At 37.9% G+C, this 15,896-nt stretch overlaps 1 protein-coding gene across 1 annotated transcript in view; it reads left to right on the top strand.

Annotated features, from left to right (window-relative positions):
• MORC1 (MORC family CW-type zinc finger 1) overlaps positions 1-15,896 on the top strand; it is a 179,351-nt gene that overhangs the window by 127,373 nt on the left and 36,082 nt on the right. The window contains exon 20 of the mRNA XM_060009873.1: positions 6,033-6,137. Coding sequence (XP_059865856.1) covers positions 6,033-6,137 — 105 coding nt within the window. The remainder of the gene's footprint in view (positions 1-6,032; positions 6,138-15,896) is intronic.

The following is a 15,896-nucleotide window of genomic DNA, read 5'->3' as shown; positions in this document are numbered from 1 at the left end:
TGTGAATATATATATATATATGTATATATATATATATATAAAATCATCTATTATGTGCTATTCAGTATGCCAGCCAGCTACAGGGGATTCAACTATGAGCAAAATCACATATGGTCCCAAGCCCCCACTGAACTTATAGTCTAGTGATGGAGACAGACAATCCAATGATTATACAGACAAATGTGAACTGCTACTGTGGTAATTTTTATGAAATAGTAGCATGAGTCCTTGTAATAGGAGATTTGACTCTGGGAGGACAGAGAAGTCTTCCCTGAAAAAGCAATGACATATAACTTTTAGGATAGAATTCCAGCTAAGTGGGTAAGAGGGGAGGAAGAGCATTTCCAATCAATGCAAACATCATTTGCTAATGAGGGAACATGTAATACAAAGTAACTTAAGAAGACAACTAAGCTATGGTGGGGCAGAGAGGGAAAAGGGGGCTGTGGTGTGATCAGAACCATGCAGACCTATAGGCTTTGATAAGTGGTTTTGTATTTATCCTGAAAGCAATGGGAAACTACTGAAGGGTTTTAAGCAGGGAAGTGGTGTGATCTTATCTTCCTTTAGAAAAGATTGCTTTGGTTGAGTATGAAAGATGGATTAGTAGAGAGCAGAGTGAATGTGGGCAGAGCAGTTAAAAGGCTATTGCAATGGCCCTGTGGGGAAATAACGGTGTGGGTGAGGGTGATCCTGTGGAGTGAAGAGGAGTGGATACTTTGTTCCTTGTGTGTTTGCCTTGAGGAGGGAGCACTGACCTGTTTGTTGAGATATTGGGTGTAGATGGTCAGAGAAGCTGAATTCTGTTGAGAGGCTAACTCAACCAGGCAAAGGCCTAAAAAGTCCATTGACTTAATGACTTAGTGGTAATAGGGATGATCACAGGAAGAATTTTATTGTTGTTGGACTAGAGAGAATAGAAACCAGATTAGAATGGATTGATTAGCAAGTGGAAGGTAAAGAAATGAAGACATGTTGTACGTCAACTCTTGGGAAGATAAATTTACCTCAGAAGATAGTCTATACTAAGAAAATCTGGAAGTGAAGTGGATAGATCAGAAGACTGTGAAATTTTTGATAAGAACTTGAAAAATGAATTTAGTCAGGTTTAAACTGCAATTCAAAAGGCTTTTGATTACTTGAGGATTATTTGCAGTACATTCTAATCTCCTATCCAGTTAACACAACAATAGGCATTACCACTTCCATACAGAGGAAGTACAGGAAGTGTGATTAATTTTGATATTAGCCTAAGTAGATGGAATTAGGAAGACAGGCTAAACACTCCAACTAAATCTTATTATGTGTTCCAAAAGCTTGATAAAAATGGCTCTGGAATTAGCCAGTGTTTTACCTTATATATACCACAATTCAGCTCTCTGAATACGGGTAATTAATTAATTGTTCTTCCTAGAGAATTGTTTTATCACATACTTGAATTTCTCAGAAGATTCCACTTTTTTTATACTAATCCCCCCCCACCATTTCCTGAAGATGGGGCTCCCAATAAAAATAATGTATTTGTTTCCTACATCTGCAACTTTTAATTCCTTTGAATTTTCCCTTAGTTTCCTTGATTAATTCATTTCACTCAACAAACATTTATTAAGCATTTACTCTGGGCTGGGTGCTGTGGACTCAGAGATAAATAAGACAGGTTTTGCCCTCAAGAAGTTGAGTCTACCTCTAGCCATTCCAATCAAAGGAGACCTTTCCCTGTATCATAAGCTTTTCATTCCAGTGGTTTCTCACCTTTTCAAGTATGAAGAAACACTTTCCAACATCAAAAAGTGACTGCATTTAGGTCTTTAATCCATTTGAGTTTATCTTTGTATATGTTGTTAGAGAACGTGCTAATTTCATTCCTTTACGTGTAGCTGTCCAGTTTTTCCAGCACCACTCATTGAAGAGACTGTCTTTTCTCTATTGTATATTCTTGCCTCCTTTGTCGGTAATTGACCATAAATGCATGGGTTTATTTCTGGGCTTTCTATCCTGTTGCATTGATCTATGTGTCTGTTCTTATGCCAGTACCATACTGTTTTGATTACTGTAGCTTTGTAGTACAGTCTGGAGTCAGGGAGCATGATTCCTCTAGCCTCTTTGTTCTTTCTCAAGATTGTTTTGGCTATTTGGGGTCTTTTGTGTTTCCATACAAATTAAAACATTTTTTGTTCCAGTTCTGTGAAAATGCTATTGGTAATTTGATAGGGATTGAACTGAATCTGTAGATTGCCTTGGGTAGTATGGTCATTTTAACAGTATTGATTCTTCCAATCCAAGAACACGATATATCTTTCCATTTGTTTGTGTCATCTTCAGTTTCTTTCATCAGTGTCTAATAGTTTCCAGAGTACAGACCTTTTGCCTGCTTAGGTATGTTTATTCCTAGGTATTTTATTCTTTTTGATGTGATGGTAAGTTGGATTGTTTCCTTAATTTCTCTTTTTGATATTTCATTGTTAGTATATAGAACTGCAGCAGATTACTGTATATTAATTTTGTATCCTTCAACTTTACCAAATTCATTGATGAGCTCTAGTCATTTACTGGTGGTGTCTTTAGGATTTTCTCTATATAGTATCATGCCATCTGCAAACAGTGAGTTTTACTTCTTCCTTTCCAATTTGGATTCCTTTTATTTCTTTTTCTTCTCTGATTGCTGTGGCTAGGACTTCCAAAACTATGTTGAATAAAAATGGTGAGAGTGGGCACCCTTGTCTTGTTCCTGATCTAAGAGGAAATGCTTTCAGGTTTTCACCATTGAGTAGGATGTTACCTGTGGGTCTGTCATATTTGGCCTTTATTATGTTGACGTATGTTCCCTCTGTGTCCACTTTCTGGAGAGTTTTTATCATAAATGGATGTTGAATTTTATCCAAAGCTTTTCCTGCATCTATTGAGATGATCATATGGTTTTTAGTTTTCAATTTGTTAATGTGGGATGTATCACGTTGATTGATTTGCAGATATTGAAAATTCTTGCATCTCTGGTATAAATCCCAGTTGATCATGGTGTATGATCCCTTTAATTTATTGTTGGATTCAGTTTGCTAGTATTTCGTTGAGGATTTTTGCATCTATGTTCATCAGCGATATGGAACTGTAATTTTGTTTTGTGAGAGCTTTGGTTTTGGTGTCAGAGTGATGCTGACCTCATAGAATGAGTTTGGAAGTGTTCCTTCCTCTGTAATTTTTTGTAATAGTTTCTAAAGATAGGTGTTAACTCTTCTTTAAATGTTCGATAGAATGCACCTGTGAAGCCATCTGTTCCTGGACTTTTGTTTGCTGGGAGTTTTTTAAATTACTGATTCAATTTCAGTACTGGTAATTGGTCTCTTCATATTTTCTATTTCTTCCTGGTTCAGTCTTGGGAGATTGTACCTTTCTAAGAATTTGTCCATTTTTTTCTAGGTTGTTCATTTTAATGGTATATAGTTGTTCATAGTACTCTCATAATCCTTTGTATTTCTGTGGTGTCCATTTAATTTCTCCTTTTTCATTTCAGATTTTTTTGATTTGGGCCCTCTCCCTTTTTTCCTTGATGAGTCTGGCTAAAGGTTTATCAATTTTGTTTATCTTTTCAAAGAACCAGCTTTTAGTTTCATTTATCTTTTCTATTTTTTTTTCTTTTAGTCTCTATTTCATTTATTTCTGCTCTGATCTTTATGATTTCTTTTCTTCTATTAAATTTGGGTTGGTTTGTTCTTCTTTCTCTAGTTCCCTTAGGTGGAAAGTCAGGTTATTTGAGATTTACCTTTCCTGAGGTAAGCTTGTATTGCTATAAACTTCCCTCCTAGAACTGCTTTTTCTGTGTCCCATAGGTTTTGGATCATTGTGTTTTTGTTTTCATTTATCTCTAGGTATTTTTTGATTTCCTCTTTGATTTCTCCAGTGACCCACTAGCCATTTAGTAGCATATTGTTTAGCCTCCACGTGTTTCTGTTTTTTGCAGTTTTTTCCTTGTAATTGATAATAAAATAAACTCAAAATGATTAAAGACCTAAATGTAAGACCGGATACTATAAAAATCCTAGAGGAAAACATAGGCAGAACACTCTTTGACATAAATCACAGCAATATTTTTTTTGCTCTGTCCCCTATAGTAATGGAAACAAAAGCAAAAATAAATAAATGGAACCTAATTAAACTTAAAAGCTTTTGCACAGCAAAGGAAACAGTAAACAAAATGAAGGGACAGCCTACAGAATGGGAGAAAATATTTGCAAATGATTCAACCAACAAGGGATTAATCTCCAAAATATAAAAGCAGCTTATACAGCTCAATATCAAAAAAAACAAACAACCCGGTCAAAAAATGGCAGAAGATCTAACTACTGTATACATTTCTCCACAGTAGACATACAGAAAGCCAACAGGTACATGAAAAGATGCTCAATATCACTAAACATTAGGGAAATGCAAATCAAAACCATAATGAGATACCACCTTACACCTGTCAGAATGGCTGTCATCAAAAAACCCACAAATAACAAATATTGGTGAGAAAAGGGAATGCTTGTACACTGTTGGTGGGAATGTAAATTGGTGCATTCACTGTGGAAGACAGTATGGAGGTTTCTCAAAAAACTAAAAACAGAACTACCCCATGACCCAGGAGTGCCACTCCTGGATATATATTTGAAAAAACCAAAACACTACTTTGAAAAGATACAAGCCACCCCAATGTTCATAGCAGCATTATTGACAGTTGCCAAGATATGGAAGCAACCTAAGTGTCCATCAACAGATGAATGGCTAAACAGGAGGTGGTTCATATATATACAATGGAATACTACTCCACCATAAAAAAGAATGAAATGTTGCCATTTGCAGCAACATGAATGGACTTTGAGGGCATTATGCTATGAGAAATAAGGCAGACAGAGAAAGACAAATACTGTATGATATCACTTATATGTGGAATCAAACAGTACAACAAACTAGTGAGTATAACAAAAAAGAAGCAGACTCACAGATATAGAGAACAAGCTAGTGGTTATCAGTGGGGAAAGGGAAAGGGGGGCAATATAGGTGTAGGGAATTAAGAGGTACAAACCACTAATGTATAAAATAAGCTACAAGGATATATTGTACAATACTGGGAATATAGCCAATATTTTATAAAATGTATGTTGAAACTGTCAAAAAAATTTTTTTAAATGACTGCAGACATCTCACATGATACTAGGCATATTCAGTATCTACTGATTAAGAACAATATAATAGGGACTTCCCTGGTGGCACAGTGGTTAACAATCTGCCTGCCAATGCAGGGGACACGGGTTCAAGCCCTGGTCCAGGAAGATCCCACATGCTGTGGAGCAACTAAGCCCATGCACCACAACTACTGAGCCTGCGCTCTAGAGCCTGCGAGCCACAACTACTGAGCCTGTGTGCCACAACTACTGAAGCCCATGTGCCTAGAGCCTGTGCTCTGCAACAAGAGAAGCCACTGCAATGAGAAGCCTGCACACTGCAATGAAGAGTAGCCCCTGCTCACTGCAACTAGAGAAAGCCTGCTCACAGCAACGAAGACCCAACGCGGTCAAAAATAAATAAATAAAATAAATAAATGTATTTAAAAAATAATAAAAGAAAGCCATCATAGATATTTTGAAATGAATATATATCTTATTTCCCCCAGCGACATCGGCATAAATTTTAAGAACAACGTATATATCCATATGAGACATTATATATTCAGTATATAGACAGTAATTCATGCAGATTCTTTGCAAAATACTACAAGCCCTTTGATTCACCATTGAGCACTATAATCTACACCACACATTTCATACTTAACTTGCATTATAATATTATGTCGTTGTTGTTTTCTATTATTTAGCCTTCACATGTGAATATCTAAGTCATACTTCTTGAAGGCAAAGATCAAAAAGTGAGTTTCCTCTGTTTATCCTACAGAAGTCAGCAGTTACTAGAGGCTGAAGAAGGAAAGAGTGAAGGTGGTTTAATGTGTACCACTGATTGCTACTAATCCTTGTATATTTTTTGTTAATACCTTGCTATAGGCCTCTTCCTGGGAAATGAAGAGGAAGCAGAGACAAAACCCTGTGCAGGAATGTAAGGCTCTGATTGAAGTTGAAACCAGCAACAGCAATTTGGATATAATCCAGGTGAGATAAACTTTACTGACTAAATGATGCCTTGAAATTTATTCACATCCATAAAGATGAGAGGAATCCAAGAAGCATTTCACATTAGTGCCTCAAGTAACTGAAACGTTTAATTGAATAACCTAGCTTTTAGGTGAAGAAACAAGACTCAGAAAGTTTGTTGCTTGCCTAAAGCTACAGAAACTAGTAAAAATACAACTGGGACTTATACCTCCTGACCACTAGTTCATAATGCTTTTCATTTTAGTTATCAGGGTGAGAAAGCTTTAATATTATGTTAATGTGTATGCGTGTGTATATATAAAACTGAAAGTTCATCTCAAAATCTGCATGCCCAAATCCAAAGCCTCTGAACCTTTCTGTAATTCACAGTGTGGATTCTCACCAGAAAGTATAATTGTAATCTGACTTAAATTAGGCCACTGCCATAAGTCCTGGTAAGAGAAGTCTTTTCAAGAAATATGGACATACTTTCCATTTACTTCTGTAGATTGTGTATCCCTGATTCTAACTTGGTAGTCAATTTCAAAGACCTACATATCTGGACTGCTGTACCCTAGACCCCAGCAGAGTTGCCTTCCCTCACTGAACCAAGTGTAAAAGCCCTTAGCGTATAGGAAGAATCGACTCAAGGAATATGAGCAACACTTCATCTGTGAAGCCATGTTAAAGACACTGTCCATTATGTTATAGAGAGCCCTTTGTGTTATAATAAAAAGGTTCATTTGAATGTTTAAATTTAATATCAGGAAAAAATCAATTTCATATTTTCTTTTATCGGAATATGAATTTTATTACTCACTGTATTTCTCTTTATACCTCAGTTGCCAAGAAGCTTATAACTAAATTTCAATTGAAATAAGAATAACTATAGTTGCCATGATTGTTGTTATTTTCTGACATAATAATATAAGTGAGAGTATTCAGAAAAAGGCCTGTGTCATTATACATGTCTTAAGGTAAATTACCTCAAAATGCTATTTAGGATTGTGGATTAAATTTCAATTATAAATGAGCCAATGAGGAGGATAATGTCTTCTGACTTTAGCCTAATTTATGTGCTCTTCAGCAAAACAATATTGTCACAAGGCACATGATATAACAGTAATGGAGGTTTTATTTTTAAAAGTTTTCATTATGGAACATTTCAGACATAGCACAGTCAACCCGAATGTGCCCATTTCCCAGCTCCAACAGTTATCAACTCATGGCTGGTCTTGTTTCATCTGTATCCTCCCCCTCCCTTGCCACCCTCATTACTCCCAACCATCATATCATTTCATCCATCATTATAATTGGTTTAAGAAGGTATCTGAAGGGATGTTGAAAAGCTCTAGGAGTGATTTGTGAGTGAGAATTTATTGACAGTTAAATCCAGGATGTGAAGAAAGTGAGCACCAACATGTTTCCAAAAGGAAAAGGGTCAAACTTTAATCAGAGGCCAGAAGACTACAACTGGTGTTGTCAATAACTCAACCTCTTTACCTCTTTGAAGCCAAATGTGATATAACTGTACCTGTGAATATTACTAGTCACGACCTGCTTTGCAGAATCTTCAAAGTCTTTGTGTGTTTTTCGTGTAGCCATTGCTTTGTCACCTCCCTAAGCTTTGCATGCAGCTTTTAGCAAGTGCTTTTTCACAAATTAGGTATGACATTTATACTAAATTTTTTGCTTATGTCATATTTCTCAGGTTCTTATGTTACTTGTGTGAATGTGTGTGGTGTGGTTTATTTGTGTCCTATGATCCTGACAGGAGGTCTGTTTTCAAATTCATCGTGTCTGATTAATTTGGATACATACTGTACATTATCCAGTAATGCCCATTAACTTTTCTGTTTGGCTGTGGTTGCAGCAGTTCAAGTGGGAAATAATTGCTTCTGAATGCTTGTCTGCCTGGACTTCTTAAACTCAGAAATTAAAAAAAGATTGTTCTTAACCCCTGGGCTCCTCCCCAGTTATCGTCTAACTGTGGTGCTTGTGTTGTGTATGTGTGTGTGCGTGTGCTTTAATTCTGACCCTGCACCTGTCAAATTTAAAGAAGGAGGGTATGCAGGGCTGCAAGAGGTTATCACTTAAGGAAGAGCAATTGGCTACCCACCACCTGCTGCAATTAGGTGCTTTTTATTATTTTGGTGAATCTACTGCAGCCCAGGATCTTATTTTCAGCTGTAATAGGCTCCAAAATATATGTTCAGCTCCACAAACAAAGTCCGTCTCACAGGAATGACTTCACCTTATCCAAACTCCCAAGACTGTCATATTATATCATAACGGCAGTTTAGTCATTTAAAATATAAATCCAGCCTCAGTCCACTTGGAAGTTACATTCTGACTTTCATCGTGTATTCTTTCCCTTTATACCAGTCTGCATGGGTTGGCCAGTTACAGTCTGATGGTGCTGGTGAGCTATGTGCCTGAATACTTAAAGGGCTTCCAGCTAAGACAGCCCACTGTGTCCATCTCCCTGCATGGGATGACAGGGTTGATGTTACCAATTGCAACTGTAACATTAAAAGGGCACTGGCCCAGCACCCTCATCCTGTGCCTCCCTGTGCTCTTCTGAGTGTGTTTTTTTCACATTATATGGAGAACATCTCTATTCCGGTCAGCACGTTCTTACTTTTGGGTATTGTTAATGTCTGTCAGTCTGCCTTTGGAAAGGATTTTTTTTCATATTAGGGCATTTCATTTCCCTCTCTTCCAAGTTTCAGGCACATGTCACTCTGGCTCTTGTACCAACAGTTGTGCAATTTCAAGTGAAATGATAAGAGTATTGATTACTTTTCAGATTTATATTGAATCTGACCACTGCTGATTATTTCAGCTATATTGTCATATAATCTCCAAGATCACCTCATCTGCTGTGGCGCAGGGTTCTAACAGTTTGATCTGTTTTCCTAACTTCTTCCTCCTCCTACTCCCCTTAATCCTTTTTTATTGGGGGGGGGTGTCAGATTTTATTACAATAATAAAATTGAATTTTTATTCTAATTGAGCTTCTCTTCAAAAATCAGTTAGGGTTTTACTTTATTTTTATTTTTTAAACATCTTTATTGGAGTATAATTGCTTTACAGTAGTGTGTTAGATTCTACTGTATAACAAAGTGAATCAGATATACATATACATATATCCCCATGTCTCCTCCCTCTTGTGTCTCCCTCCCTCCCACCCTCCCTATCCCACCCCTCTGGGTGGTTACAAAGCACCGAGCTGATCTCCCTGTGCTATGTGGCTGCTCCCCACTAGCTATCTATTTTACATTTGAAAAATACTACAAATAACTCAATAACTACAAATAACTCAACTTCGTTTCTTTTGATGGCTGAGTGATATTCCATTGTGCCACATCTTCTTTATCCATTCATCTGCTGAGGGACAATTAGGTTGCTTCCATGTCCTGGCTATTGTAAATAGAGCTGCAATGAACATTTTGGTACATGACTCTTTTTGAATTATGCTTTTCTCAGGGTATATGCCCAGTAGTGGGATTGCTGGGTCGTATGGTAATTCTATTTGTAGTTTTTTAAGGAACCTCCATACTGTTCTCCATAATGGCTGTATCAATTTACATTCCCACCAACAGTGCAAGAGTGTTCCCTTTTCTCCTCATCCTCTCCTGCATTTATTGTTTCTAGATTTTTTAATGATGGCCATTCAGACCAGAGTGAGGTGATACCTCATTGTGGTTTTGATTTGCATTCTCTAATGATTAATGATGTTGAGCATTCTTTCATGCAATTGTTGGCAGTCTGTATATCTTCTTTGCAGAAATGTCTATTTAGGTCTTCTGCCCATTTTTGGATTGTGTTGTTTGTTTTTTTGTTATTGAGCTTCATGAGCTGCTTGTAAATTTTGGAGATTAATCCTTTGTCAGTTGCTTCATTTGCAAATATTTTCTCCCATTCTGAGGGTTGTCTTTTGGTCTTGTTTATGGTTTCCTTTGCTGTGCAAAAGCTTTGAAGTTTCATTAGGTCCCATTTGTTTATTTTTGTTTTTATTTCCATTTCTCTAGGAGGTGGGTCAAAAAGGATCTTGCTGTGATTTATGTCATAGAGTGTTCTGCCTATGTTTTCCTCTAAGAGTTTCATAGTGTCTGGCCTTACATTTAGGTCTTTAATCCATTTTGAGTTTATTTTTGTGTATGGTGTTAGGGAGTGTTCTAATTTCATACTTTTACATGTATCTGTCCAGTTTGTCCAGCACCACTTATTGAAGAGGCTGTCTTTTCTCCACTGTATATTCTTGCCTCCTTTATCAAAGATAAGGTGACCATATGTGTGTGGGTTTATCTCTGGGCTTTCTATCCTGTTCCATTGATCTATCTTTCTGATTTTGTGCCAGTACGATACTGTCAAGATATACTGTAGCTTTGTAGTATAGTCTGAAGTCAGGGAGCCTGATTCCTCCAGCTCCATTTTTCGTTCTCAAGATTGCTTTGGCTATTTGGGGTCTTTTGTGTTTCCATACAAATTGTGAAGTTTTTTGTTCTAGTTCTGTGGAAAATGCCAGTGGTAGTTTGATAGGGATTGCATTGAATCTGTAGATTGCTCTGGGGAGTAGAGTCATTTTCATAATGTTGATTCTTCCAATCCAAGAACATGGTATATCTCTCCATCTGTTGGTATCATTTTTAATTTCTTTCATCAGTGTCTTATAATTTTCTGCATATAGGTCTTCTGTCTCCTTAGGTAGGTTTATTCCTAGATATTTTATTCTTTTTGTTGCAGTGGTAAATGGGAGTGTTTTCTTAATTTCACTTTCAGATATTTCATCATTAGTGTATAAGAATGCCAGAGATTTCTGTGCATTAATTTTGTATCTTGCTACTTTACCAAATTCATTGATTAGCTCTAGTAGTTTTCTGGTAGCATCTTTAGGATTCTCTATGTAGAGTATCATGTCATCTGCAAACAGTGACAGCTTTACTTCTTCTTTTCCAATTTGGATTCCTTTTATTTCTTTTTTTTTCTCTGATTCCTGTGGCTAAAACTTCCAAAACTATGTTGAATAATAGTGGTGAGAGTGGGCAACCTTGTCTTGTTCCTGGTCTTAGTGGAAATGGTTTCAGTATTTCACCATTGAGGACGACGTTGGCTGTGGGTTTGTCAATATGGCCTTTATCATGTTGAGGAAAGTTCCCTGTATGCCTACTTTCTGCAGCTTTTTATCATAAATGGGTGTCGAAGTTTGTCGAAAGCTTTCTCTGCATCTATTGAGATGATCATATGGTTTTTCTCCTTCAGTTTGTTAGTATGGTGTATCACGTTGATTGATTTGTGTATATTGAAGAATCCTTACGTTTCTGGGATAAACCCCACTTGATCATGGTGTATGATTCTTTTAATGTGTTGTTGGATTCTGTTTGCTAGTATTTTGTTGAGGATTTTTGCATCTATTTTCATCAGTGATATTGGCCTGTAGTTTTCCTTCTTTGTGGCATCTTTGTCTGGTTTTGGTATCAGGGTGATGATGGCCTCGTAGAATGAGTTTGGGAGTGTTCCTCCCTCTGCTATATTTTGGAAGAGTTTGAGAAGGATAGGTGTTAGCTCTTCTCTAAATGTTTGATAGAATTTGCCTGTGAAGCCTTCTGGTCCTGTGCTTTTGTTTGTTGGAAGATTTTTAATCACAGTTTCAATTTCAGTGCTTGTGATTGGTCTGTTCATATTTTCTATTTCTTCCTGGTTTAGTCTCGGCAGTTTGTGCATTTCTAAGAATTTGTCCATTTCTTCCAGGTTGTCCATTTTATTGGCATAGAGTTGCTTGTAGTAATCTCTCATGATCCTTTGTATTTCTGCAGTGTCAGTTGTTACTTCTCCATTTTTTTTTTTTTTTTTTTTTTTTTGCGGTATGCGGGCCTCTAACTGTTGTGGCCTCTCCCGTTGCGGAGCACAGGCTCCGGACGCGCAGGCTCAGCTGCCATGGCTCACGGGCCTAGCCGCTCTGCGGCATGTGGGATCCTCCCGGACCGGGACATGAACCCGTGTCCCCTGCATCAGCAGGCGGACTCTCAACCACTGCGCCACCAGGGAAGCCCTACTTCTCCTTTTTCATTTCTAATTCTGTTGATTTGAATCTTCTCCCTTTTCTTCTTGATGAGTCTGGCTAATGGTTTATCAATTTTGTTTATCTTCTCAAAGAACCAGCTTTTTGTTTTATTGGTCTTTGCTATCGTTTTCTTCATTTCTTTTTCATTTATTTCTGATCTGATCTTTATGATTTCTTTCCTTCTGCTACCTTTGGCATTTTTTTGTTCTTCTTTCTCTAATTGCTTTAGGTGCAAGGTTAGGTCGTTTATTCGAAATGTTTCCTGTTTCTTAAGGTAGGATTGTATTGCTATAAACTTCCCTCTTAGAATTGCTTTTGCTGCATCCCATAGGTTTTGGGTCGTCGTGTCTCCATTGTCATTTGTTTCAAGGTATTTTTTGATTTCCTCTTTGATTTCTTCAGTGATCACTTCATTATTAAGTAGTGTATTGTTTAGCCTCCATGTGTTTGTATTTTTTACAGATCTTTTCCTGTAATTGGTATCTAGTCTCATAGCGTTGTGGTTGGAAAAGGTACTTGATGCGATTTCAATTTTTTTAAATTTACCAACGCTAGATTTGTGACCCAAGATATGATCTATCCTGGAGAATATTCCAGAGCACTTGAGAAAAATGTGTATTCTGTTATTTTTGGATGGAATGTCCTATAAATATCAATTAAGTCCATCTTGTTTAATGTATCATTTAAAGCTTGTGTTTCCTTATTTATTTTCATTTTGGACGACCTGTCCATTGGTGAAAGTGGGGTGTTAAAGTCTCCTACAATGAATGTGTTACTGTCGATTTCCCCTTTTATGGCTGTTAGTATTTGCCTTATGTATTGAGGTGCTCCTGTGTTGGATGGGTGCATAAATATTTACAATTGTTATATGTTCTTCTTGGATTGATCCCTTGATCATTATGTAGTGTCCTTCTTTGTCTCTTGTAATAGTCTTTATTTTAAAGTCTATTTTGTCTGATATGAGAATTGCTACTCCAGCTTTCTTTTGATTTTCATTTGCATGGAATATCTTTTTCCATCCCCTTACTTTCAGTCTGTATGTGTCCCGAGGTCTGAAGTGGGTCTCTTGTAGACAGCCTATATACAGGTCTTCTTTTTGTATCCATTCAGCCAGTCTGTCTTTTGGTGGGAACATTTAATCCATTTACATTTAAGGTAATTATCGATATGTATGTTCCTATTCCCATTTTCTTAATTGTTTTGGATTTGTTATTGTAGGTCTTTTCCTTCTCTTGTATTTTTTGCCTAGAGAAGCTCCTTTACCATTTGTTGTAAAGCTGGTTTGGTGGTGCTGAACTCTCTCAGCTTTTGCTTGTCTGTAAAGGTTTTAATTTCTCCATCAAATCTGAATGAGATCCTTGCTGGGTAGAGTAATCTCGGTTGTAGGTTTTTCTCCTTCATCACTTTAAATATGTCATGCCACTCCCTTCTGGCTTGCAGAGTTTCTGCTGAAAGATTAGCTTTTAGCCTTATGGGGATTCCTTTGTGTGTTATTTGTTGTTTTTCCCTTGCTGCTTTTAATATGTTTTGTTTGTATTTAATTTTTGATAGTTTGATTAATATGTGTCTTTGTGTGTTTCTCCTTGGATTTATCCTGTATGGGACTCTCTGTGCTTCCTGGACTTGATTAACTATTTCCTTTCCCATATTAGGGAAGTTTTCAACTATAATCTCTTCAAATATTTTCTCAGTCTCTTTCTTTTTCTCTTCTTCTTCTGGGACCCCTGTAATTTGAATGTTGGTGCATTTACTGTTGTCCCAGAGGTCTCTGAGACTGTCCTCAGTTCTTTTCATTCTTTTTTCTGCTCTGCAGTAGTTATTTCCACTATATTATCTTCCAGGTCACTTATCCGTTCTTTTGCCTCAGTTATTCTGCTATTGATCCCATCTAGAGTATTTTTCATTTCATTTATTGTGTTGTTCCTCATTGCTTGTTTCCTCTTTAGTTCTTCTAGGTCCTTGTTAAATGTTTCTTGCATTTTGTCTATTCTATTTCCAAGATTTTGGATCATCTTTACTATCATTATTCTGAATTCTTTCTCAGGTAGACTGCCTATTTCCTATTCATTTGTTAGGTCTGGTGGGTTTTTACCTTGTTCCTTCATCTGCTGTGTGTTTTTCTGTCTTCTCATTTTGCTTATCTTACTGTGTTTGGGGTCTCCTTTTCGCAGGCTGCAGGTTCGTAGTTCCCGTTGTTTTTGGTGTCTGCCCCCAGTGACTAAAGTTGTTTCAGTGGGGTGTGTAGGCTTCTTGGTGTAGGGGACTAGTGCCTGTGTTCTGGTGAATGAGGCTGGATCTCGTCTTTCTGGTGGGCAGGTCCACGTCTGGTGGTGTGTTTTGGGGTGTCTGTGGCCTTATTATGATTTTAGGCAGCCTCTCTGCTAATGTATGGGGCTGTGTTCCTGTCTTGCTAGTTGTTTGGCATAGGTTGTCCAGCACTGTAGCTTGCTGGTCGTTGAGTGAAGCTGGGTCTTGGTGTTGAGATGGAGATCTCTGGGAGATTTCTCCGTTTGATATTACGTGGAGCTGGGAGGTATCTTGTGGACCAGTGTCCTGAACTTGGCTCTCTCACCTCAGTGGCACAGCCCTGACGCCTGGCTGGAGCACCAAGAGCCTGTACTGTTAGTGTTGGCGGGTCACCTGCCGAGGCGGGGTATGGCTGTGTGTCACCGTGAGGACACTGGCAGCAGAATTTCTGGGAAGTACTCCTTGGCGTGAGCCCTCCCAGGGTCTCTCCAGTTGCTTCTGATCACATAGTTTGTGGGTGTCACTTCTGTGGCATTTTTTCCTTTTCGATATTACTTTGTGCTTGGCCTTTCAGCCAGGGTGGGCCATTTGTTTTCAAAGTCCATGCAGTGAGAGTGCTCTTGGTAAGAGCTTGCTTGCATATGTCGTTTGTGGCTGTGGCAGTTTCCAGCTGGGATTCAGTTAAAACTCCAGACATTTTTTTAGAGATTAAAAAACTGTCATGAGAATAATGAGGAGTTTTTTTTTAAAGGACCTCTTAATCCTCTTCATAATGCCCTAGATAGCTGCTTGATTGGACCTTGGGGCCATTATGTGTGGAGCCATCAGTCTGCGCTGCAGCAAACTTCTTTCATTATTTTACACAATCTTGTTAGCACAGCTACCATTCCATCCCCCATTTCAGGACAACTAGTGTGATCCCGATTTATTATTTCAGCTCCTGCAAAATTGTATTTTACTGAAATTCTACTCTGTGTGTGCATGCATGTGTGTTTTAGTGGAGTTAGCCTTTCCTTTTTCACTGTGGCTGCGATGAAATTCAGCTGCTATTCTTCACATGTATCATCTCATCTAATCCTTTTAATAACCTGAGGGGTACATTCTCTTTTCATCCCCATTTTACAGAGGAAGAAAATAAACTCGCTCAGAATCACAGTCAGGAACTGGTCACCTTAAACCCTAGCTGTTCAACCTCAGCTCCCACTTTCTTAACCACTCCTCATTATGACTTCTCCCTTTATTGCCCATCTGCATGGGCTGACCCCCATATCAGTTCAGCCCATTGCATACAGGTGGGTTGGAGTGCACAAATACACTTTTCTTAGGGGTGAGGATTTGGATATTTTGGCTTAGACAGGTTTCCAAAGTTTCATAGATGGGCATTCTCCAGCCAAGAGTCTTGAATTCGTTTAAAAAAAAATCAAGCCGTCATCCACTCCTTGCCCAGATTAAGCTAACTTCCC

The sequence above is a fragment of the Delphinus delphis genome, chromosome 4 (assembly GCF_949987515.2).
Source record: "Delphinus delphis chromosome 4, mDelDel1.2, whole genome shotgun sequence".
Lineage (NCBI taxonomy): Eukaryota > Metazoa > Chordata > Mammalia > Artiodactyla > Delphinidae > Delphinus > Delphinus delphis.
This window is presented reverse-complemented; position numbering and strand designations above follow the sequence as displayed.